Source organism: Lynx canadensis, chromosome C1 (assembly GCF_007474595.2).
Source record: "Lynx canadensis isolate LIC74 chromosome C1, mLynCan4.pri.v2, whole genome shotgun sequence".
NCBI classification, from domain to species: Eukaryota; Metazoa; Chordata; class Mammalia; order Carnivora; family Felidae; genus Lynx; species Lynx canadensis.
The window spans coordinates 96,692,232-96,715,569 of record NC_044310.1 but is presented as its reverse complement, the minus strand read 5'-3'; the positions used below and the strand labels follow the sequence as shown (position 1 = coordinate 96,715,569).

At 44.0% G+C, this 23,338-nt stretch overlaps 1 protein-coding gene across 2 annotated transcripts in view; it reads right to left on the bottom strand.

The window, feature by feature from the left end:
• MAGI3 (membrane associated guanylate kinase, WW and PDZ domain containing 3) overlaps positions 1-23,338 on the bottom strand; it is a 248,042-nt gene that overhangs the window by 3,524 nt on the left and 221,180 nt on the right. The window contains exons 16-21 of one of the 2 annotated variants that reach the window (XM_030324313.1): positions 18,756-18,941; positions 8,506-8,608; positions 7,606-7,732; positions 6,626-6,769; positions 975-1,113; positions 96-153 (exon numbers count right to left, since the gene is read on the bottom strand). In XM_030324313.1, coding sequence (XP_030180173.1) covers positions 104-153; positions 975-1,113; positions 6,626-6,769; positions 7,606-7,732; positions 8,506-8,608; positions 18,756-18,941 — 749 coding nt within the window. In that variant the 3' untranslated portion in view covers positions 96-103. Of the gene's footprint in view, positions 1-95; positions 154-974; positions 1,114-6,625; positions 6,770-7,605; positions 7,733-8,505; positions 8,609-18,755; positions 18,942-23,338 lie in introns of those variants that run through there. The other variant, XM_030324312.1, reaches the window with a different exon arrangement.

Sequence of the window (23,338 nt, the reverse complement as noted above, 5' to 3'; positions counted from 1 at the left end):
ATCATTTTTAATTAAAAAGAAAAAAAAAAGAAGGAAGTGATTTACAAGACATGCAAATTTACCAAGTCTTTTTAAGGAAAGACCAAGAAAAGCCCTGAAAGCCTTAATGTTGCTCAGGTTTCACGTAGGAGCACAGACCGGAAGGAGCCAAACCTGAAGAAGGAAGAGAAAAGGCCTAGGACTATGTAAAAAAAAAAAAAAAAAAATCACAGCGCAGTTAGCAAAGATGTCATTGGGAACGTATGGTTTACAAGCAGATGGTGGAAGGTAATAACAGAGAATTATAGGCTGGAAGGGGACCGCAGGAGGTCACGTCTATACTTGTCCCTCAGAAGCTCTACGGGGTCGGGCGGGGGTGCAGAAACTAGAAGGGACAAGTCCTGGTGGTGCGGTACTCTAGGCTAGTGCTCTCAGTTAAAACATGATGTTCAAATCCTGTGGTATTTCAAAAACATACAACGAAACCAAGGAACCTGAAACCCAGTGCAGGAGAACAGACAGTCCCATCCACCTCCCTGATGCCAGGTAGGGTCAGAGCAACTTGTTCTCCACAAGGGACCAGAGAAGCCTAAAGTCCTTCTACTCTTCATTGAGAGAAACTTCTCTTCCGTTAAGGGAGTAGATCTTACAATGAGGAAGTAAGTGGCATTTGAAGAGATTTCAAACGTTTTTCATGACCTTTAAATCACTTGCCTCTGACGTCCTTGTTTTTTTTACAAGCACGTTTCTCTATAAAAGCAACTTACAAGTTTTCTATTGAAATTGCTTAACATATTCCATCCCAACACAAATCACGCCTGAAGCCACTTACTTGGTAATATTCTAATAACCCTGCTGTGTAAGTAGCTTTCGATGGTTCTGGTGTTTACCTTTGAACTAGCCAGCAAAATATCTAGCCCCTTCAAACAGACATTCTTTTTTCTGTCGTCGCCCCCTCCATAACTTTTCAGCTCCAGGTGAGAGCCTTTCCTTACCGTGGTCAGGTATCAGGCCAGTCCCTGGCCTCAAAAGTAGAAGAACTTTATTCCCACCAGCCTGAATGAGTTCAATCGCTCGAGTATGCGTGATGCCTTGTGTAGGTTCCCCATTGATTTCAACGATCTGGTCACCAACCTAGAGAGGGAACATTCACAGGAACAACATGAAACTATGCATCCTCCTTCGATTCTGCTCCGTCCACTCGACAGCTGCTCAACCTTACTGACTCATTTGCAAACCGTCTAACTTGTACATGGTGCTGTGTCATTGCTAAAGCTGATGGGCGGAGGGATGACCGCAGTGGGAAGAGACAGCATCCAGCTTTATTTGCTCTGTAGAAATCCTACAGGAGAAAGTCGCATGTGAGGAGGAAACAGGATCCGGGCACCTTGAAATCAAATGAGATCTGGAGTTTTCAACCAAAAGAGAAGTGCCAGAAGAGGTGAGGTCTCTATGATCCACATGATGCCACAGGGCTGGGTCTGAATGACCCACTAGGAAGAGTACTTTCCAAGAGGAGCTGAATCTGGAATTTATTTTCTAAAACCCGGGCTGGTGGCTCCTCATCGTGGAAGCCTTTCCTGGCCTCCACGGAGAACTGCCCCCTCCCCTTCATGTTGCCAGCACAGCCTGTAGATGTATGAGGCACTAGATGAATGAAATGTTCGGAAATAAAAACTTCAGCTTGGAGAGTATATCCATATGAATACTGATTTAAAACCGGTAACGGGTGTATGCTCGTGACTTCAGTGGAAAATAATTTCCCTAGGTAACATAAAACCAGGGACCAGAATGAGATGCCTCAGTACCTCTGCTAGAATGCTGTCTAGGTATTTCAAAAGAAAAGGGGGAAACATGGATACGTCAAGTGTCACTTTTGCGAAACGACCTGATAAAAGATAACGATGGTAGTGATTTCAAAATACATTTCAGCAGCGCCCGGGTGGCTTAGTCAAGTGTCTGACTCCTGATTTCAGCTCATAGTTGGTAAGATTGAGCCCCAAGTTGGGCTCTGTGCTGACAGCATGGAACCTGCTTGGGATTTTCTCACTCTGCCCCTCCCCAACTCATGTGCACGTGCTCTCTCTCAAAATAAATAAAAAAAAATGTTTCAAGGTGACAAGCAGAGGCTTGTTTGGCTTTAAAAGAGATAAACCGAGGGGTGCCTGGGTGACTCAGTCGGTTAAGTGTCCAATTTCAGTTCAGGTCATGATCTCGTGGTTTGTGAGTTTGAGCCCCCACATCAGGCTCCATATTGACAGCTCAGAGCCTGGAGCCTGCTTCGCATTCTGTGTCTCCCTCTCTCTCTCTGCCCCTCCCCTACCCCGACCCTGTCTCTCTCTCAAAAATAGACATTAAAAAAATCAAAACAGCGAACAATGGAAAACTGACATTCCAAACAGCTCAAAAATTTGTAAGAGCTTACGAAAACAATCCAGAAATAACAACAGAAGGTGACTCAATAATTATTTAACAGAAGCTGGTAGGAAAGTCTGTAGCCACAGATACAGCGAAGCCCAGTGGCCAGGAAGCAGGGCCTTGGAGTCATAATGTCTGTGGTTCACCCCTGGCTCCACCTCCAGCTGGCGGAGGGTCTCATTTTCCTCTCTGTGAAATGGGGACAATATTAGTACCCACCTCCTGGGGTCTGGGCGGGGACTTAATGAGATAAAACCTGGTGACACACCAAACACAAGCAGATGTTCCTTTTCAAGTTATCTACTTCCTGGTTTTCCCCCAAAGGACTTCAAGGGCATCAGGAGGAAGATTTACCCGAGCCCGTCCCCCACTGTATACACCGCAAAACATGTCAACTATGAAAAAGAAAACAGATTAAAAGGTTTTGTTGCATATTTATGGAAAAAAAAAAAAAAGGAATCTCTTGAATAATTGGAGGGTATGACAAGTGGACTTAACATAGGAGAAAAAACTTAAAAAAAAACTAACCAAAATAAGATAATAAACAGAAGATGGAAAAAATAAACAGAATAAAAATACTTATATCCAGAATATATGAGTGAGATAAAAGCTAATACCCAGATTTCCCTTAATAAGTGATTGAAGAAAAATAATTTGTATGAGGAAATAAATACAAATGACAAGTGACAAATCAGTCCTGCTGATTGAGACAAATGGAAATTAAGGTAGACGGTATTCGGAGCGTGCTTTTGGCCTATCTTGTAAAACATGACTGAGGTTTCCCTTAATTGCAGTCACATTCTTTGGCTTAACTTCAGTGTCCTAAGCTGCATATTTCTGATTCTTTCGGTACAACGAATAAATTGCAATAAAGCTTGTAATTGAACAGATTTGCCACCAGGTGTCATTTTTGTTTAACTTTAAAACTACATTGCGGGAAGGAGACTAGAACCCCATGGCTTTCAAATTTGTGGCAGACAGGCCCTCAGAGCAGGGAAGAGTCCTCGACTGGTCTATACAAAGCTGCAGACAAAAAAAATGGCACTTGTGAGAGGGAAACGTGAATATTCTTTGAAAATTCTGTTGTTTAAAATGAATGCATCTTTTGATAAATAGAACAAATAACAGTTCAAGTTTGTGTTACTGAAAAATGAAATTATGGGGGACAGAGGAGAGGAGAGAGAAAGCAAAGAAAGGAACAAAGGAGAATAGGAGAACCAAAGGAAGAAGTAGGAAGAGGGGACAGAGAAAAATTATGCTCCTCAAAAAAGTTACTCTGTCAACCACAGCCACTACAGTTTATATTAAAATTACACAATGTTTCTAGCACATTGCTTACATTCTCTTAGAAGGCACTGAGAACCTCTATACTTCCCTGGAACAGCCTAATCCAGACAGGCATGATCCGTGGCCTGACGTGAAAACACCTGGGCTGGGCTCACAGGACCAAAGATCTGGGCCACACCACGGCCGGCACAGGCTGAGTGAGGCCAGCAAGGGACTTAGTCTCCCAGAGCCTCAGTTTTACATCTATAAGTGGGGAAAATGCCACCTACCTTAAAGGGTTTTTGTGGGGCTAAAACTAAGTGAAAACACATGTTACCTGGAAGACGACAGACGACATTCTCTAAATCTGATTCTGTCCTGCAGTAAAGATCTAACTAAATCTGACACTATTCCCGAATGTGAGACTTTCCCACTCAGCTGATCTCATTGCCTTTGCCCAGAACACCTTTTTCTGTCCTCCTCAGATCTCGACCAGATTTACGGATGGCTTAGGACTCACTAAATGTACAGATGCCCCTGACTCTCAGCATTTTTCCATCTATATCACAGGCTCCCATTTTCTTTTTTTCCTGAATGACACTATTACATTGCCTGCTAACTACTTCATCTATCTCATGTCCTGTCTACCTAGTAATAAGTTTTGGGAGCTGATTTTGAAAAAAAACCCAATTCTCTCATTAGTATTTGTCATCCATTCTACACTTCCAACAAATGTCTACAGAGCATCTAGTATGAATATTCAGGCCCCAGATCAGGACTGAAGATACTGGAGGGGTGCCTGGGTGGCTCAGTTGGTTGAGTATCTGACTCTTGATTTCGGCTCAGGTCATGATCCCAGGATCGTGGGATCAAGCCCCGCGTCGGGCTCTTCACTGGGCAAGGAGCCTGCTTGAGATTCTCCCTCCCCCCACCCCCCTTTCTCTCTCTGTCTCTGCCCCACTCTCCTGCTTGCACTCTCTCTCTCTAAAAATAAAAGGACTGAAGATACTGAAATAAATACTAGGCACAGGACACAAAGTACAGATATCAGCCTAACAAAGAGAGGGAGGGGAGAAGGGAGGCAGGAGGATGGGGCAGAAAGGGATGCCCAGGTTGCCCTGCAGTGTGAATTTGCTGGAGATAAACTCTCATCATTTGGGCGGTGGCACCAGAGTAAGTTGTCATTAGTACAAAGCAGCCATGATCCTTAGCAAGTCAAGATTTTGATAATTTAGTAGCCAGAGAAAGAATTCTTCTCTGAAAAGCTGATTTCTTAGAGTTTACAACAAACCTGGGCATGGTAGTAATAGCTCCCTTTCAAACATCAGATCTTTTGAAATGAGAGTTGATTTAACCCTGAAAGTCCGAAGCTCCCATTCATTTGTAAAGAATGACATGTTTTAGAAACAGACTTTGTCTGCTTTAAGGCCTGTTTGCCTTTTATTTGTTTTGTGAGATTAGTGCATGTGAGGGTTATATTTGGAACCAACTTTTGAAAATTATATCTTAGTTTTTGGGGCTCCTGGGTGGCTCAGTCATGATCTCGCAGTTGGCGAGTTCGAGCCCCGCATCGGGCTCTGTGCTGACAGCTCAGAGCCTGTAGCCTGCTTCAGATTCTGTGTCTCCCTCTCTCTCTACCCCTTCCCTGCTCATGCTCTGTCTCTCTCTGTCTCAAAAATAAACATTAAAAAAATTTTTAAAAAAACTTTAAAAATTACATCCTAGTTTTTTGTTTGATTGTTTTTTTTGTGACAATACAATGGGAGATTTTTTTTAAAAAACCGGCAGATTTAAAGTATACCCAGATTAAAAAAAAAAAAAGAGAGGGAAGAAAAAAGACCAAGCTCTCTCTATTGAAATCCTAACCCACTTTCTAATGCCACCCATTCTCCACTCATATGAAATCTCCACTCATAGCCACTCATACTCCCCGCCTTTTGACCTTGTGCACAGGTCTGGTCATTTGAAGAGGGGTGGGGTCTTATTTGGTTTAGGGCCACCCCTTCTCCCAGTTCATTCAGTTCTCACTCATAAAGCTTTGGGTAAAGCAGACACTTGACACATGTTTACAAAATGAGTCATGGGAACGGGGCAGTGATGTGGAAAATTCAGAACTGCAATCATTATTAGAATATACCATCTGATTAAAAAAAAATTATCTTCCCAGATGCCAACTGGTGGCAGAGGGAGGAAGTCCAAAGTTCTCTTGAGTAGTAGGGGGGAGGCTGTCTGGAATTTAAAATTTAATGTACATTAAATGTAAAATCTAATGTATAAAGTAACGGGATGCCAGTGGGCTATTTTTTTAAAAAATTGAAGCCAGCACACGTCCCCTCTATAAGATTCCTCTTTAAGTAATGTTCAGAGAAAGAGGGAAAATACCTTATGTGCAGACCCATAAACAATCTGGTCTGCAGTTGCCCTGTCCAAAGCTAGTGTTTCAGAATTGAGGGCAACTATGATGGATCATGACCCATGCGAATTATAGTCTTTCAGATCATAGTAAAGGTTCGGAGAGTCATGCTTTTTGATCTCTGGCTACCTCTGTAGGGTAGCTAGGAGGAAAAAAAAAAAATCCTGGGCCTATTATTTCTGGAAAGAAGTTGAAGATTCTGTTTTATCCTGGCTTTTCCAAGACTTTTAATAAGATGAAAAGGATATTTTATTTATGAGTCCATTTGCCCTCAAATGTGGATGATGTCAGTAAAAAGTAAATTTCCTTATGGACCAAAGTCAAGACGGTGAGGACAGTGTCACCGAGCTACAGCCTAGCACTCTCGAGGGAGGACACGGAATTGCCAGGGGTCAGAACGTCAAACCAGGAGTGGCTGCTCTCAGGTTCTGTGATGGAAAAACCTGGCTGCTTAGCTCTGGGGGGTTTCTGCACTCCCTTTGATCAACTGTTTTCAGTAGTTCCCAGTCTGGAGCCAGAAGCAAAGGCTGTGGACGGAAGCGAACTCACGTGGATCCTGCCGTCTTTGATGGCGGGGCCCTCCTCAGCCAGACGCAGGATGAACAGCCCCATGTTGTACTCCTTCCCCCCGCGGAGGCTGAACCCAAATCCCCGGGGGCCTCGCTCTAGCTCCACTGGGTAACAGCCAAGGCTCTGGGAGAGAAAGAGCATAAGGAAAACAAGTTTTCGTGGACTGCTTTAGTGACAGTTTGAAGAAAGACTACCTTTGTCGCTGGAAGACAGCATTTATACAGTCCGTGTGCATTTCTAGGTCATAAGAAAGGAATGGGAGTTTGGGTTGAAGAGCTACCTAATTTTTTACAAATGCAGCCCAAGTTAATGTGAAGATTATATGTTTTTTTCCCACTATTTGGTCAATGGGCAACAGAACTATCAGAGAAAAGAGTCTGGAGAAATGCTTCCTTTAAGGAGATTATGACTAATTTTCCTGAAAAAAGAAAAAAAAAAACCCCAACCCAAACCCTACTTTGATGAACTCAAACCCTGCTATTTCTAAGTACCTGACTGGGGGTGCTTGTTTCTCCAACGTCAGGGTAAGCTTTTTTACCCTTTACACTCTCTCAGGGAAGCTAAGGGAATGCCAAACACGCAGCAAGACATTTGGGGGACGAATGTATCCGAACTGATTTGCAAGACAAATTCACCAGTGTTGGGCCGCCTGGTGGCTCAATCGGTTGAGCGTCCGACTCTTGATTTTGCCCTAGGTCGTGATCTCACGGTTCGTGAGATCGGGCCTCATGTCAGGCTCTGCGCTGACAGCACTGAGCCTGCTTGGGGTTCTCTCTCTCGCTCTCTCTCTCTCTCTCTCTCTGCCCCTTCCCTGCATGTGCTCACATGCGCACTCTCTCTCTCAAAATAAATAAAAACAATAAAAGGCTTTCCCTAGGTTCTTTAAAAAGAAAAACTCACCAGTGTCAGCGGTTTAGCCACTGAAAAGAACAGTTTGCACCTGGGGGGTAGCTGCTTACCTGATTGTGCCGGCTGCCTACGACGGAAATCATGGCGGCGTCAGGCTGGGCAAGGTGCTTGTGGTCAGACCATGAGTGTCGGTAAGAGGCGGAGACGTCTTTCCCGATTTCGCCTTCTACGGCACCTCTACGAACAGAGAAATCCAGTCACTCCCGGGACGGAGAGAATGAAACCAGTCTGAAAGCCAAGGCAGGTTAGTCTCTTTTCAAAGCTGAGCTTGCCACTCTCCCGACCGGCCGCCGGAAAGGCAGACTGCGTCGAGAGCCAGAGACGCTAGGTGCGTCTGGCGGTCAACAGCCGCGTCAGCTCTGTCCACATCCCACGTTGGTTTGGTCTGGTTTTTATTTTGAGGGCGTCTCGGTGCAGTTTTTATCAAGGAAAGCTGCAATCAAGCAGCTGAACCAGAGGGCAGAGGAGCTGACCCTGCCGGGGAGAAATAGCTCTCCGCAGCGCCGATGCCCGGGGAGATGCTGAATTTGTGACAACCTCGCTTTTGTTTCGTGGCTAATATTTTCAACAAAAGAGGTGAGGAAGTGCCTACAGGTACCGCTCGGGCAGGCTGAGAAGACAGCAATGCGTGTGGGTCTGGGGTTCCCTGCCAAAATCAGGGGGACCGAGCGTGGCGGAGCCAGAGGCTGCTGTCACTTCTTTCTCTCCAGTCCCCGCTTGTCGGGCATGATGGGATGACTGTGTTGAGCCCTGGGATGAGGCTGGAGGAGGGATGAGGTACCGAGGGAGCGGGGGGGGGGGGGGGGGAGCTGGGAAGGTATCTGACAGCGGAAAACACGAGAGTTCTCATTCTGACCTCACGGGGGGGGGGCGGGGGCGGGAGTGGGGGTGCGTACGGAAGAAGGGGGAAATGAGAGGGAAGAGCCCGCACCTGGGGAGAGCAGCCTCACCTGTCCCCAGGTACGTGGTTGGCCTGTGACTGTCCCATGGGTCTGTGCTGCAGGGCGGGGCTTTGCCGGGCGGAGTTTGTTCCTGACGGCGGGCCATGATGCTCTGTTCAAATGAGGAAACAGGAAACATGACCCTTTGTACATAAAGACGTGGAGGCCAAGTGCTCTACGGGAGTGAGACCGTCACAGAGGGTTCCCGACCCTAGTGACTTCGGCACGAGCAGCACTGCGGCCGGCCGTCTGGAACTGGGATGTTACCATTTCCTCCCTGTGGCTGTGATCACTGCTTAGGTGTGAAGAGAACAGGAGCCCTATTCTTACCGCACACACTTGCCTCTTCCGCCTTGTTTTGGTCATCCGCACAACAAGGAAATCGGAAGTGTACATACTCAACAACAGCATCGAGAAGACAGAGCTCCAGGAGCCATCCGGCAGCCCATTCTATGGGCTTCTGGAGCGCATGCCCCGCACCCAGCAAACGCCAGGTCTCAGGAGTGCTGGACACAGCAGCCAGTCTGCAAACCGCACGCACGCCTCTAACCCGCATCGTTCACAGAGGAGCAACTGCTCTGCCTGGCACAAATACCAAAGACACACTTATAGAATCATCCTGAGTGTCAACAAATGTCGATAAAGGCTTCACTGCTTCTGTTTTCTGAGAGCACAAATACAGGGGACAAAACTGAACATTTCTTTCTGTATCATTGCCAGTGGCTCCACACCTGCTGCTGTTCCTTGAAGGCAGTTCTCATGACCAAGCATGGGAACCACCTGCCTCTGGGTGGCAGGTCATGGGAGATGACAGGTAGGGGAGACTCTTAAGGCTGTCACACTCCTATCCGTCAAGCTGAAACTTCCAAATGCTTATCTTGTCCATATGTTAAACATAGGATATTAAAAATTTTTTAACGTTTATTTATTTTTGAGAAGAGAGAGACAGAGCATGAGTGGGGGAGGAGAGAGAAAGAGGGAGACACAGAATCTGAAACAGGCTCCAGGCTCTGAGCTGTCAGCAGAGCCCGACGCAGGGCTCGAACTCACGGACTGTGAGATCATGACCTGAGCCGAAGTCGCATGCTTAACCGACTGAGCCCCCCAGGCTCCCCTAAACATAGGATATTGAAAATACCAGAGAGAGGGACCATAGCTTAGTGAATTAGGCCATGAACTCTGCAGCAAGACTGACAGGGGTTAAGCCTCTTATTACTTACTAGCTGTGTGTTCTTGAGGAAATTACTCACATTCCCTGTGCTTCTAATCACCTCACCCATAAAAGGAATTATAGCTACCTCATGGGGTTATCGTTATCCAACAAGCTTATAAATGTACATGCTTCAGACAGTGCCTGGCATCTACCCATTATGTACATGTTTCTATTATGATTAACATTATCATAATCCTCAAAATGATGAAATCTTATTTGAGGTTATATTTTTCTTAAAGTGCACATTCTGAAATTTTACCTTACTTGTTAAAAATGTTCAACACTTTAAAGTCAAGTGCTTCAGAAAGGAAGAGTGGAGTGTGAACTTTTTGGGGGGAAGATGGGGGGAAATGGAAATCTGTTGTTCTTTTATTTTTATTTGAGAGAGAAAGAGAGAGAGAGAGAGAAATGGAAATCTGTTGCTCTTTATTTTTATTTGAGAGGGAAGGGAAGGAAAGGGAAGGGAGAGAGAGAGAGAGAGAGAAGGAGGGGGAAGGAAGGAAGGAAGGAAGGAAGGGAAGGAAGAAAGAAAGAAAGAAAGAAAGCAAGCAAGCAAGCAAGCAAGCAAGCAAGCAAGCAAGCAGTGCTCACCCAAAGCAGGGCTTGAGCTCACCTGATTCAGGACTTGAACTCATGAACTGTAAGATCATCATCTCAGCCAAAATCAGAGGCTTAACTAACTGAGCCACCCAGGTGCCACTGGTTGCTCTTTTAAATTGCTATCATGGGGGCACCTGGGTGGCTCAGTCAGTTAAGCATCCGACTTTGGCTCAGGTCATGATGTCACAGTTTGTGAGTTTGAGCCCCATGTCAGGCTCTGTGCTGACAGCTCAGAGCCTGGAGCCTGCTTTGGATTCTGTGTTTCCCTCTCTCCCTGTCCCTCCCCCACTCACAGTCTGTCCCTCTCTGTCTCTCAAAAATGAATAGACATTAAAAAAAAATTATAGAAATTACTATCATGAATTTTATTTTCCTCTTTAGCTTAACAAGTTACTTACGCTGGCCCTCCTTGCTGGTCTCCTTGCTACCAATCCTACCTGCAATCCACATCCTGGATCCTAGCCCTAACATATAAACTGAAACCCGCCTCTGCCTTACTTAAAAACCTGTGGTAACTATTTATTGCTCATAAGATACTGTCCAAACTTATCACCTGGGCACATCTGCCTTCCCACTAAAGCTCCTCTTCAAAGTGTCACCTTCTCTGTGAAATCTCACCCTTCAGCACACTGTCGTCATAGCATTTACCGCCTCCTTTCAGAGCGAGCCCGATACCGGCCTCTCTTGCTAGAGCATGCACTCCTCGAGCGCAGGGATCACACCTCATGTATGTTTATATTCCTGCACCCACAAGAAATCCCCAGATGTCCTTCCACTTTGGCTTACAGGGTACATCAATGTCAAGTTACGTGCCTCTAACCTTGAGTGCCCATTCTGTAGCTGAATTCTTGTCTGTCATTGTACATTCGTGGCCACCATTTTAAAGGGAACGGAAACTGATGGGAGAAATTACTTCTATGGACAGGATGAGTGGGAGATGCTTGTTCCTTAGTAGAAGTCCAATTTAGAGAACTTTTTGGGTTCGCTAGCTTGGCCAGAATGACAGGTGTTTAACTTCAGGACAGTACAAATAAGCTGATCAATTTCAGCTTTTCCTCTACCCTTCCCTTCGGTGAGAGATGTCACTGCAGCACAAGGAACCACACACTGGTGCTTCCTCTTTCAGTCACGTGTTCTTTCCTTGTCCTCTTCCTGGTTAAATAAAACTTTCCATCACTGGTATTTTTTCCAGTGTTAGTCCTTCAACCCATGTTGCATGGCTTCTCCGATTTACTTCCGTGTTAAGAGCCGTTCCACTTCACAAAGTTAAATATTTATTCCATGATGCCAAACAGGCTTATGTTCTCTCTCCATTTTATCTGAAAGTTCTTCAGATAGTAAAGCAATGGGTTAAGCAGATCACTCCCTCAGTGAGGATTATATTTTTGCGGGAGTCTCTGTATGTAATTATTTAAGGAGAAAAGTGTATTATCAGACGAAAAAACACAAAATCCCGTAGTTAAACTACGGCTACAGACATTACAATGGATCGTGACTCATCCTCTGCAAGAATAAATGAGAACTGTGTAAGAGTACCTCCTCAAACTCCAGTAAGGGGCACAAATGATGGAGACATCCTAGGCTCTTAGGTGGGGTAACTTAATAGTTAAAGGTATGAATTCCCCCGAAGTTAATATATATCCAATATATCCGAATAAAACACGCAGTTGGGTTTCTTAATAATTTGCTCTAAAATTTTACATGGAAGAGTTTCATGAATATCTCGTCCATTTGGAGTGTGTGTAGGGGGCGGGTGGATAAAAGCTTGCCTTAACAGACAAGATATTGGGACCTACCACAAAGCTACAGATTTGTTAAAAAGTGTGTGTGGATATACATACGTGCACACACACACACACACACACACACATTAAAACACATATTATGTATATTACTGTCAGGAAATACATATGTAAATTGACCCAAGAACAGATAAATCAATAGCACAGAACAGCTAGGAGACTCATGTTGGAAGGGGATGCAAACACACAGGAACGGTGGCTGCATAGATCAATGAGGAAAAGAAGTGTTATCTGATAGCTGGTGCTATAAAAGCCCGCTCAGTGTAAGAATAAAAAAATAAAGCTGGATCCTTCCTAAAACTACAAATAAAAGGGAGGCACCAGATGCATTAAAGAACTGAATGTAAAATTATAAATCTAGCAGACGATGATATAAGAGAAAATCTCTGTGACATGGGGTGGGTAAGGAGAACACGTCTTAAATGAAACTTCAAAAGCCTAAGTCATAAGGAAAAAATTGGCCAATGTGATTATATCTAAATTAAGAATCTCTGTACAGTGGAGGGCACGATGGTAAAGTTAACATACAGATGACAGGAAAAGATCTTTGTACTTTCTAAAATTAAATTGCACTGGGATGCCTGGGTGGCTCAGCTGGTTAAGTGTCGGACTCTTGATTTCAGTTCAGGTCATGATCTCACGGTCGTGAGATCAAGCCCCACGTTGGGCTCTGCACCAAGCAAGGAGACTGCTTAGGATTCTCTCTCTCTCTCTTTCTCTGTCCCTCCCTCATTTGAGCATGCACCCTCTCAAAAAATTTTTTTAAACTAAATTGGACTAATACCTATCCCAAGGAATCTCTAAATATCAATAAGAAAAAGACTGAAATCCCACAAGAAAAATGAGTAAAGGAGGGGCAGTTGGGTGGCTCAGTCAGTTACGCATCCGACCCTTGATTTCGGCTCCAGTCATGATCTCATGGTTCATGAGAACGAGCCCTTCGTTGGGTTCTGCACTGACGGCATGGAGCCCGCTTGGGATTCTCTCTCTCTCTCTCTCTCTCTCTCTCTGCCCCTCCCCTGCTTGCACTCTCTCTCTCTCAATATAAATAAAATTAAAAAAAAAAAAGAAAAATGAGTAACAGATATGAAGAGGCAACTCACAACAAGAAAAAAAAGCCCCAAAACAAGCATTTGAGGAGATGCTTAAATTAATGGGTAATGAAAGAAATGCAATTAAACACGAATGAGAGGACACTTCCCACACTGCGGCTGGTTTGAAATCAGGCTCACACCAGGCACTGGTGGACACATAAAGGTGTAGGAAGCTTCCATGGCCTGCTGGTGGGGGTGAAGGTGCAACAATTATGGAGGACAGTCGGTCAGTACCTGGTCACATTAGGCACGTATTAAGTACGTATATGCGGGTGTATCCAGAGAGTTTGTGATAATGAGGACCAGAGACAAAGTGGTTGTCTGTGAGGGAGGGGCAGGTGATATGTGGTAAATATACATTACGGAAAATGGTCAGGTAGTTAAAAACAATGGATTATGTTCATCCAGCAACATGGATAAATCTTAGTATCACACGGTGCTGTGATACCAGAAGCCTAAGCAACCAGACCAAACATAGATAATTTAGACATCATCGACATTGAACTTCTGGGCATCAAAGGATGGTATGAAGAAAGTGGAAAGACAACCTGCAAAATGGGAGACAAGACTTGCAAGCATCTATCTGTTCAGGATCTAATATCAGAATATATAAAGAAGTCTTATAATTCAACAACAAAGAAGACAATTCAAAACTGAGGAAGAGATCTGAAGAGACACTTCTCCAAAAAAGATATATGAATGGCCAAGAGCACACGAAAAGATGCTCAACATCGTTAGGCATCAGGGAAACAAAAATCAAAACTATAATGAGATACTACGTCACTCAGGAAAAAAGATATGGCAGCTAAATGCCACAGGATCTGGATTGGATCCTGGATCAATAAAGTGAGAATTTTTTGAGAATTTGGAGAAGAAAACCAACATAAAATCTGTAACATGATGCTATCTATGCGACTGAAAAATAAATGCCGGGGCACCTGGGTGGCTCAGTTGGCTAAGCATTCGATGCTTGATTTTGGATCAGGTCATGATTCCAGGGTCAAGCCCTGCGTTGGGCTCTGTGCTGAGTATGGAGCCTGCTTAAGATATTCTCTCTCTCTCTCTCTGCCCCTCCCCCACTTGCACACTCTCTTTAAAATGAATGAATGAATGCCAACACACACACACACAGATATGTATTTTAAAAATAAAATGAGGCACATACAACACAATGGAATGGTTGGCCAGTGGGAGTAGGGAGAGAAATGACACGGAAAGTGGAGACGCATGGGACCAAACAGATAATTAAATGGAAAACAAAACCAAGTATTCGTGGCGACACTACCAGAGCCATCCTAACAGAGTCCTCGGTAGCCTTTGGTAACTTGGGTCACTCTTAAAAATGGAACAGACAAGACGTGACACAGAAGCAGAAATCAATGTTGAGTTATAACACAACTTAAAGATTTCTTTAAAATGAGCAAGGACAGCCAGGTACAAGGCGTTTATGTCCCGTCCTTGAGCACAAGTCAGTACGGTAGGGGCCGAGGTGGTGGAACTGTGGGCTAGAGCAGGACTCTTGAGCTACGAATACGCTGGGGCATGTCATACCAGACATGACACATGGCTTGGGAACTTAGGTAACCATTTCCTTGGCAAAATAAGCTTAAACATCAAATGGTATCTGGTAAGAGGGGACAAAAAGAATGGAAGGAACTGTCTTTTTTGGTAACTGTCTTATCTATTAACAGTGAATGGCTTATGGACAGTAGGGGACAGCAGGGGACAGCAGGGGAGCAGTATCAGAGAGGAAGTAATGTAGCTGTAGGTGCTGATCCAAACGTGTGATCTCTGAAAACAGCTTTAGGGCTATAAATACTCATTTGACTCTTCGGTGCAGTTGATAGATCTTATACTGAACACAACGAGAAACTTGGAAGACTAACAAATTCCATGGATGGGATTTTTATGGACAGAAGAGACAGTTTCTACTTTTTTTTTCCTTAGAAAAAGAAGAGATTTTGAATACTTCCATAGTTTAATAAAACTTGAGTATACAATAAGGTGTAACCACTGAAATGTGATTTTACCTGTCAAACGTGATTGTCTTTAACAGGCTTTGCTGACACATGAAATAGACTTTAAAGTATACGCTGCTAAGGAGTGTCCTTTCTATTTTTTCCTTTCTATTTTTCCTAAACACTGATCAGCATTATATAGAAAATCTTGGGTACGTCCCCAAGCATTTGGACCAGTGTCAAAGTTAATTTTTAAGAAAAATGACTGAGCAATTGTGGATAACCTCTCTAAGGAAACACTATCAACAGTCAAGGGTAATTTTGGAAAACAAAAAAAAATTAAACTAAGAGAAAGAAGCGGTCTGTTCCCAAGTCATCTATTTCAAGGCTCGTCAACGTGTGGTTCCTGGGTCAGTCGCAATAAGATGCCGATAGACACTGAGAGTCAGCATTTAGAAAAGGTTATAATGACTGGACGGAATAATTTTATGCCTGTTTTTTTAAAATTATTTTTTATTAAAAAATTTTTTTTTAATGTTTATTTATTTTTGAGAGAGACAGAGCGTGGAGCGGGGCAGAGGCAGAGAGAGAGACACACAGAATCTGAAGCAGGTTCCAGGCTCTGAGCTGTCAGCACAGAGCCCAACGCGGGGCTCGAACCCACAAACTATAAGATCTTGACCTGAGCCAAAGTCGGACACTCAACCGACTGAGCCACCCGGGCGCCCTGTTTTTGTTTTTATTTTTCATTTAATTTGTATGTATTTCACACCAATGCCTTCTGTGTTGGCCTTAGAGAAAAGTCATTGGTCCTTTTTACAAATGGTTAGAGAAACAGTGACCGCAGTACCGCGAGCTCCATTACTTTCTAGGTGCTTCTCTCACTGCTGCACGCCATGTGTGCTGATAGAAGCGTACTACACACGTCGTTCTCCAAACAAGCCTAAAATGTAATTTCCTTGTGACACCGAGGCCTGCTTTTCTTTGTGGGTCACGGAACACATTTAAGGCTAAAAAGCGGGCTCTCGAGATCGCAGTAAAGATACCAGAGTGAAGGCACAGAGATAAAGAAATCTGACCAAAATCACATTAAGTAACAAAAGGCCTTCAAAAAAATTTTTTTTTTTTTTTCAACGTTTATTTATTTTTGGGACAGAGAGAGACAGAGCATGAACAGGGGAGGGGCAGAGAGAGAGGGAGACACAGAATCGGAAACAGGCTCCAGGCTCCGAGCCATCAGCCCAGAGCCTGACGCGGGGCTCGAACTCACGGACCGCGAGATCGTGACCTGGCTGAAGTCGGACGCCCAACCGACTGCGCCACCCAGGCGCCCCTAAAAAAATTTTTATTGAGCACTTATGACGTGCCTAACATCGTTTTAGGCCCTTGGGGCTCAGCACTGAATATGACAAAATCTCTAGCTTTGGGAATTTATGCCTTTACATTCTGGTGGGGGAGAGGACAATGAACAAATAGACCACGGGTTCAATAATCTCAGAGAAAAGTGTGGCGAAGCATAGGGAGCAGGGTGAGGGGTGAGGGGGCTGGGGTGGGTGGGGCAGGGTTATTTTGGATCCTGTGGGTAGGGAAGGCACAGCGGCTGACAGCACAGGCCGGTCTACTGACTCAAACACTGCTTCTGTCACTGGTGTTGTGACCGTGGGCAAGTGATCCAAGTGCTCAGGGGCTCAGTTTCCTCAGCCATGGAACCGGAAAATAATCGTGCCTACCTAGGATTAGTGTACTGAATGAGTTAACAGACGTAAAGTATTTAGGGTAACACCTACCACATCGTTAAGTGCTTACTAAATTATTACTTAGGTGGGAAGGTCTGAGCAGAGACCTGGACGTGGGGGTCAGTCAGGCAAAGATGGGGTGAAATGGCACAGTTACCATTAGATGAGCACCTTAGGGTAGTTACGCAGACTAGGTACATTTTCACCTCAGATTTTCACAATGATCCTGAAATAGATATTATCATCCCATTCTATAGATTAAAAAAAGAAAAACAAAACTGCAGGGCAGAAATGTTAAGTGGCTTGTTTAAGGTCATACAACTACCTAATAGGTGTCTGTCTGTCAAAGGCCTTACTTCTTCTATTGGGTTTATACTGCCTCTGCTAGATCCTGGCAAAGAACGGAAAATCTCCTGACTTTTACTCTGTTCATTTGTTCATTCACTGAATCATCCGTTCACTCATCCATTTAACTCGTTTCTTCACTCAAAAAACATTTACTGAGTGCCTACTAAGTATCATAGTCAACTGACAATGTTTTGTCTTCAAAGAGCAGAGCATTTCCACAGGGAGACAGTCACAGGGAACGACGCTCAATGAACTGCAAGGATACGGAGTGCCGTGGGATTCACGGAAGGAAGCCCACATGCACAGAGGCCAAAGAGGCCTCGCTCAAGAGTGGATCTAAAAGAACACTGGGGGGTAAATTGAAAAGGCAAGCTGGGAGCAAAATCATAAAACACTTTCTGTGCAGAGACCAGGGAAGCACTCGGGCTTCCGCAGAAGAGGTTTTTAGGGGAAAGGAGCAGCAGAGTCTGGGACAGAGGCTGGGCAGAGCGTGGAACGCTACAGAAAAGGGAAATGGGCAGGGGCGGGGATGTCGCGGGGTCCGAGGACTAGAAAAGGCTTCTGAGAGCAGCTTGGAGAGCTCACGTCCACGTGGAAAGGCCCCTCTGGGATCTGGGGCAGGAGGAGATTCGAGTACTGCCTCCACTATGAACGAATGTACGAGAGAGGGGGCAGCAGGAAGGGAGAAGAACGGAAGAATCAAGAATGACAAGACAGACCCCAAGACTGACTACATTAGAGGATCATGGGGGACAGCAGGGCATGAATACACATTACACTACGAGGGATTTTAACGTGAAAGACTAACCCTTCCTAATTCTGCTACTTTGGGCTTCTCCTCGTTAGTTTTGCAAACTCAGGAAAAATGAGATGTGCGTTATGTAACTGTGTTACCTTGTAATTCATAAACAGAGCCCGTGAACTGGTGCTATTCAAAATGGTTCCTAATTAGGAACTCTTAATGACCAGAAGGCAGCTTTAAAGGGAGGCAAGACACTGAATGCATTTTCTGCCCTATTTACTGGCTGTTCCGACGTAGCCCGCTTCCCATTTAGACGGCAGCTGCCCAGAACAAAGCCCGGCCCCGAGGACAGGCACTCTGCGGCACGGACCTCACATGAAAGGCTTGATAGCAACAGTGACTTTCTTTGAATCTTTAGAGGATTTCCTCTCGCTCAAGCAAGCAGAAACTTAAGACATCATTTTAAGAAAATGAGATCTGAAAAGTATTCCCGATCTCTTTCACTTCTGGGTGCTTGCTTCTCCGGCACACAAATAGACGGCCACCGCTCACTAGCTAGCTGGGTTATTTTTCCTGAGCTACTGACAACTTTTTAATAAACTGTCTTTTAAATTCATTAAATGGAAGAGGCAAAATAGGAGACTCCGGGGTACATAAATGGTTCTATCACTGCAGTGAGCCTGGCAATGCTCGAAGAAGCCACTGCCTTCAGCAGGCTCTGTGCTGCTCAGAGAGTTTGCCGGAAGCAAATTTACCGGTTCCTTACCCTCCTCAGCAATGACCGTTAGTGTGACGGTGACACCAGCATCTTTGATCAGCTGAACGATGCTATCATGGGACAGTTCAACAATGGACTGCCCGTTCACCGCAGAGATGTGATCTCCAATTTTCAGTTTTCCACAGCGATCGGCTGGACTTCCTTCTATGACTCGGCCAATTTTATGAGGAATTACTATGGGAAAAAATGCCCAGGTTTTTCAATTAGTTTAGTGTTGGATTTATCACCATCATTTAAAAAGTCAACATAATAACATCAAAAACATTCTTTAAGGGGTGCCTGGGTGGCTCGGTCGGTGAAGCACCCGACTTCGGCTCAGGTCATGATCTCACGGTCTGTGGGTTCGAGCCCCACATCTGGCTCTGTGCTGACAGCTCAGAGCCTGGAGTCTGTTTCAGATTCTGTGTCTCCCTCTCTCTCTGCCCCTCCTCCACTCGTGCGCTCTCTCTCTCTCTCTCAAAAATAAAGAAACATTAAAAAAACTCAAAAACCAACAACATTCTTTAAAAGTAGAGCAAAAAGGTATCACATGATCATCCTATGCACCCACAATTACTTCCATATCAGCTTCCACCTCTGCTGCACACGCACAGATACTCTTACATAGCTGCAGTCCGAGCGTATAGACCTCTAGGCTATTTTCCACTTACCATAAGCCTTTCTCCAATTTTCATATTGCCATCCTGATAATCCTGTGTAAAGGCTACTGACCTCACTGATACTATCTCGTGAATCTGACATTCCTTGCTTCATGTTGGCCACATTCAGGCCATCTCAGAAACAGCCACGGTGAGACCATCTTTGATTCTGTGGAAGGGGCATTTACTCCCACAGGGAACCGTGTGAATAAATGCAGTTCAAATTCAAGTTTAGGACTCCGAAGTTACTGCTCAGAAATCCAGGCACAGTGAAATGACTGCCTGTTAAAACGAATCCTACCTAGTTCTACAGCAAAATTAGTTTCTTTTGTTTATATCTTTAGATTTTTTTTTTTAATTAGAAAAGCTGAGGGGAATCATAACATGAAATGTTTAACATTAAGATTATTTGGTTCATGGATAAAATCCTACCCTCAGTGTACAAAGCAGAGTCTAAGACATTTGCAAAGACATGCCGTGCAGTTCTATTAGCTCATGATGCTGAAGGCTTTCCTAGATGATTAAGACACTTTGCTGTTATTAGGGCTTAAAACAGGTTCTCAGACGTTCAGGAAATCTTGTCAAAATATCTTTCGCCCCTCTTAATAAGAAGCATTTGTATTAAGAAACAGATGTTCCTTCCATGTTCCTTGAGCATTTCCTCACTGGGGTCAGTAAATCTGTCGGCCATTTGCCTCCTGCTGACTACGGACTATTATGAAGAAGGAGAATTAATATTTAAAATGGCACTCTGAGTATGTTTCATTTCCATAGTAAAATGGGCTCCTTACCAGTATTTGAGTCACGGGTAGGTGTATGTCAGGGACATTTTAAGAGCCGTTCATTTGAACTAGAAGTTATTCTTAGCCATGATTTCTGTCCCCACGGACAGTGCTGTTCACTCCTCAGCTCTTCTAGGATTACACACAGGGAGAGATTTTATCCCAAAACAGAGGAAGGCAATGTTGGAAGCAACCGCCTTTCAGCTCTGAATTATTATCAAGCACTTACACCATTTGCCTTAAAACAAAGTAACTAGAAAAGTGCCAGGGCAGCGTGGGCCACGTCCTGTGCCCACGTCCTGTGCCAGGCCATGTGAGCGATTCACTGAGAACACAGGTGGCACTTCAGAAATGCCCGGTGAACCGGACAGTGGCCCTGTGGTGACCTTCCAACTCAATACCTTAGTTATCCTCCTCCTTAGAAAAGACCTACTTGTACACACTGTTCATTCTAGATGCCCCGAGAAGAAAATCATTCAGCCCCTTGGCAAAACATCCAACGGAATGAATCTCTGAAGTCTCAGTGACTCCTTTCTCACCATGTGAGCAATGTGCTCAAAGGGAATTGAAAAATCTTGGTACAGAATTTCCTGAAGGGTTAGTTATCTGGATGAGGGAAGGTAAGATCGGTCGGATTGTTCTAGTCTTGGCATTGACAGCAATACTATCAAAACAGTTAAAAATAGCAAAGAGACTGATAGGTCACTTCTGAACACTCTCTGAACGGACTGGGAAATTTGCAAGGTAACCCCGCAGAGTACACCTCTTGAGTCCTGCCCTGCTTTTGTTGGTATACAAAGTCCATAGGCATTTGCCATAAGACCAATTTAATCATCTTCATTCATCTTTGGCCTAAATCTGACTCCCGAACTGCCTTGTCCAGCTGTGGAGATCACTTGGATGCTCTTAAAACACTCCTTTCAGGAAAAGAAAGGACAGTAGCTGGAAATGTCCCCTCTCAAAGAATCCTTTGCGACCGGAACTGAAAAGTATACGATAAGAAAGACAAACACTAAAACCTGTGAACTACTGGCAAGGCAGAAACTAGCCAAGTCCTTTTCATCTTAAATAGATGTCTTTTCTCGGTGCTCCATTCATTTAGCATTTACACAAGCTGGGTCCAGGGCAGCAAGGGTGCCAGACCCAGATCTCTGATCTTCGAAAAAGTCATCGGCAGAGAATCTCAGAATTTCATAACTGGTGTCAGAAATGCTACCGGGAACTCTACTTGTGATAAATGTCACCAGAAAACACATTTAATCAGAAGGAAGAAATAATCTTTCCTGAACAGAATACCAATCTATACCAAGACAAGGTCCATAAAGAATGATCCGTTCTGACAGGTTTCCTGCCTTTTCACCTGTGCTAACTCTGGTCTCAACACACCTTTTTCTCTGTGATGCAGTCTGCAGCCACTGCTCAGTCTTTGTGAGTGAAAGCTCCTCACCCAAGCCTCCCCCCAGGCTCCCCTTCCATCTGTAAGAGATGAATGGGAGTCCAGGAAGAATGCTTGCAGGGCTCAGCATTCTGTGGGATTATTAACTAGCATTTCAATGAAATTACCAATTCGGGTTTTGTGCCAATGACTGAACATCTCAAGTACTTTACATAAAGTTCATGGACACCCGAAGCCTAATTTACCATTCAGGTTGATAATTAATGAGCTGCAAACACTCATTTCCTACACGAGCTGCTGCCTCAATCTTACATTTTAATTGGGCTTTCTTTCCCATCTCATTACTCAAGTATTGATAAACTTTTTAAAATTTCTTTAAAAAAAAAAATCAAGAGACAGTAGACTAACAACTTTATGAATAACACGACAGTGACAACAGCAGCAGAAGCTACAACAAGCAACAGCAGCTAACATTTCTTGACGGTCCGGGCTAAGGGCCTCACACGCATTACCTCCTTTGATCCTCAAACCCCCACGAGACGAGAAGTGTTACCGTCATCCTCATCGTAACAGAGGAAATTGGAGCTCTTGGAGGGTAAGTAATTTGCCCAAGATCAGACAGCTATTAAAAGACACAGCGGAATCTGAATCCAAGTTTGCCTGATTACAGAGCCCAACACTTACCGACCCTGTCTTACACAGATATCTCCCTCTGTGAGACACAAAACCATCAAGATAGTAAGAAACAACTAAAATGAATAGGTGTAAAAATAGTTGAAAAATTTAAATGTAAACAGATACACACAAATAAAAAGAATTACTTAATGTACATTAAAATGCAATATAAATTTTAAATACAAACTAAATAAAAATGTTAAACATATTTAAGGAATGCGACCTATTTTACTGATTTCTTCTGTATCGCTTTGTTTCATGGTGGACACTAGCCTCCTCCCCTTCCCCTAATTTCTGCAGTCCTAGAAAAGGAGTATGTTCGGTAGAAAAAGCAGTTAGCAGCTATGACACCGAGCAGCAATCTTGCACTATTTTTGTTCATCTGAATGCGTGGGATCATTGTATGGCATTAGAATAAGAATATGGTTCTCTGAAATGGTTATTTGGTTTGGGAAATACTGGTTTCCAGTGATGCAACATAAAATCCCCCCAAACCTGCTTTCTTTCATTTTTCTAACACAGGCCACATAATCATCCTCAGAGCATCAGTGACAGTTCCGAGTGTTACCATGGCAACTGCTTGTGGAAAATGGAAACTAGTATCAGTGAGCAGTGACCTGATACTATAGTAATAACTCATCCATGCCACAGAATCTTCTTCCTTTACACACTTGCATTAATTTTAGCAAGATTTTTGCAAATGGGTTTGGCCCACAACACTGCTGAAAGGGTTTCCTTCTTTTTCAACGATTTTAGTGGCCGTCTAGTCTAAGAGGATCTCACTACTCAAGATATACTCAAATCTACTGGCAGAGAGAGGAGCACATTTTCCTGTGCTCAAAGATTTTTATCATTTGACTTGGAAAAATAGTTACCCAGACAAGTCTGACAGAAAAAAATCTCAAGGGTCTGGTTCTCATCTTATATTCATTTGGATCTTCTAACTGTATTTAAAGATGATTATTTCTTAGAAACAACATTTAATATGCTGAATCTTAACAACCCTGAACATATTAGAGGTAATTCCTCCTTTGTTGAAGGAATTAGTATATAAATGCACCCTTCCCAGATGACAATATT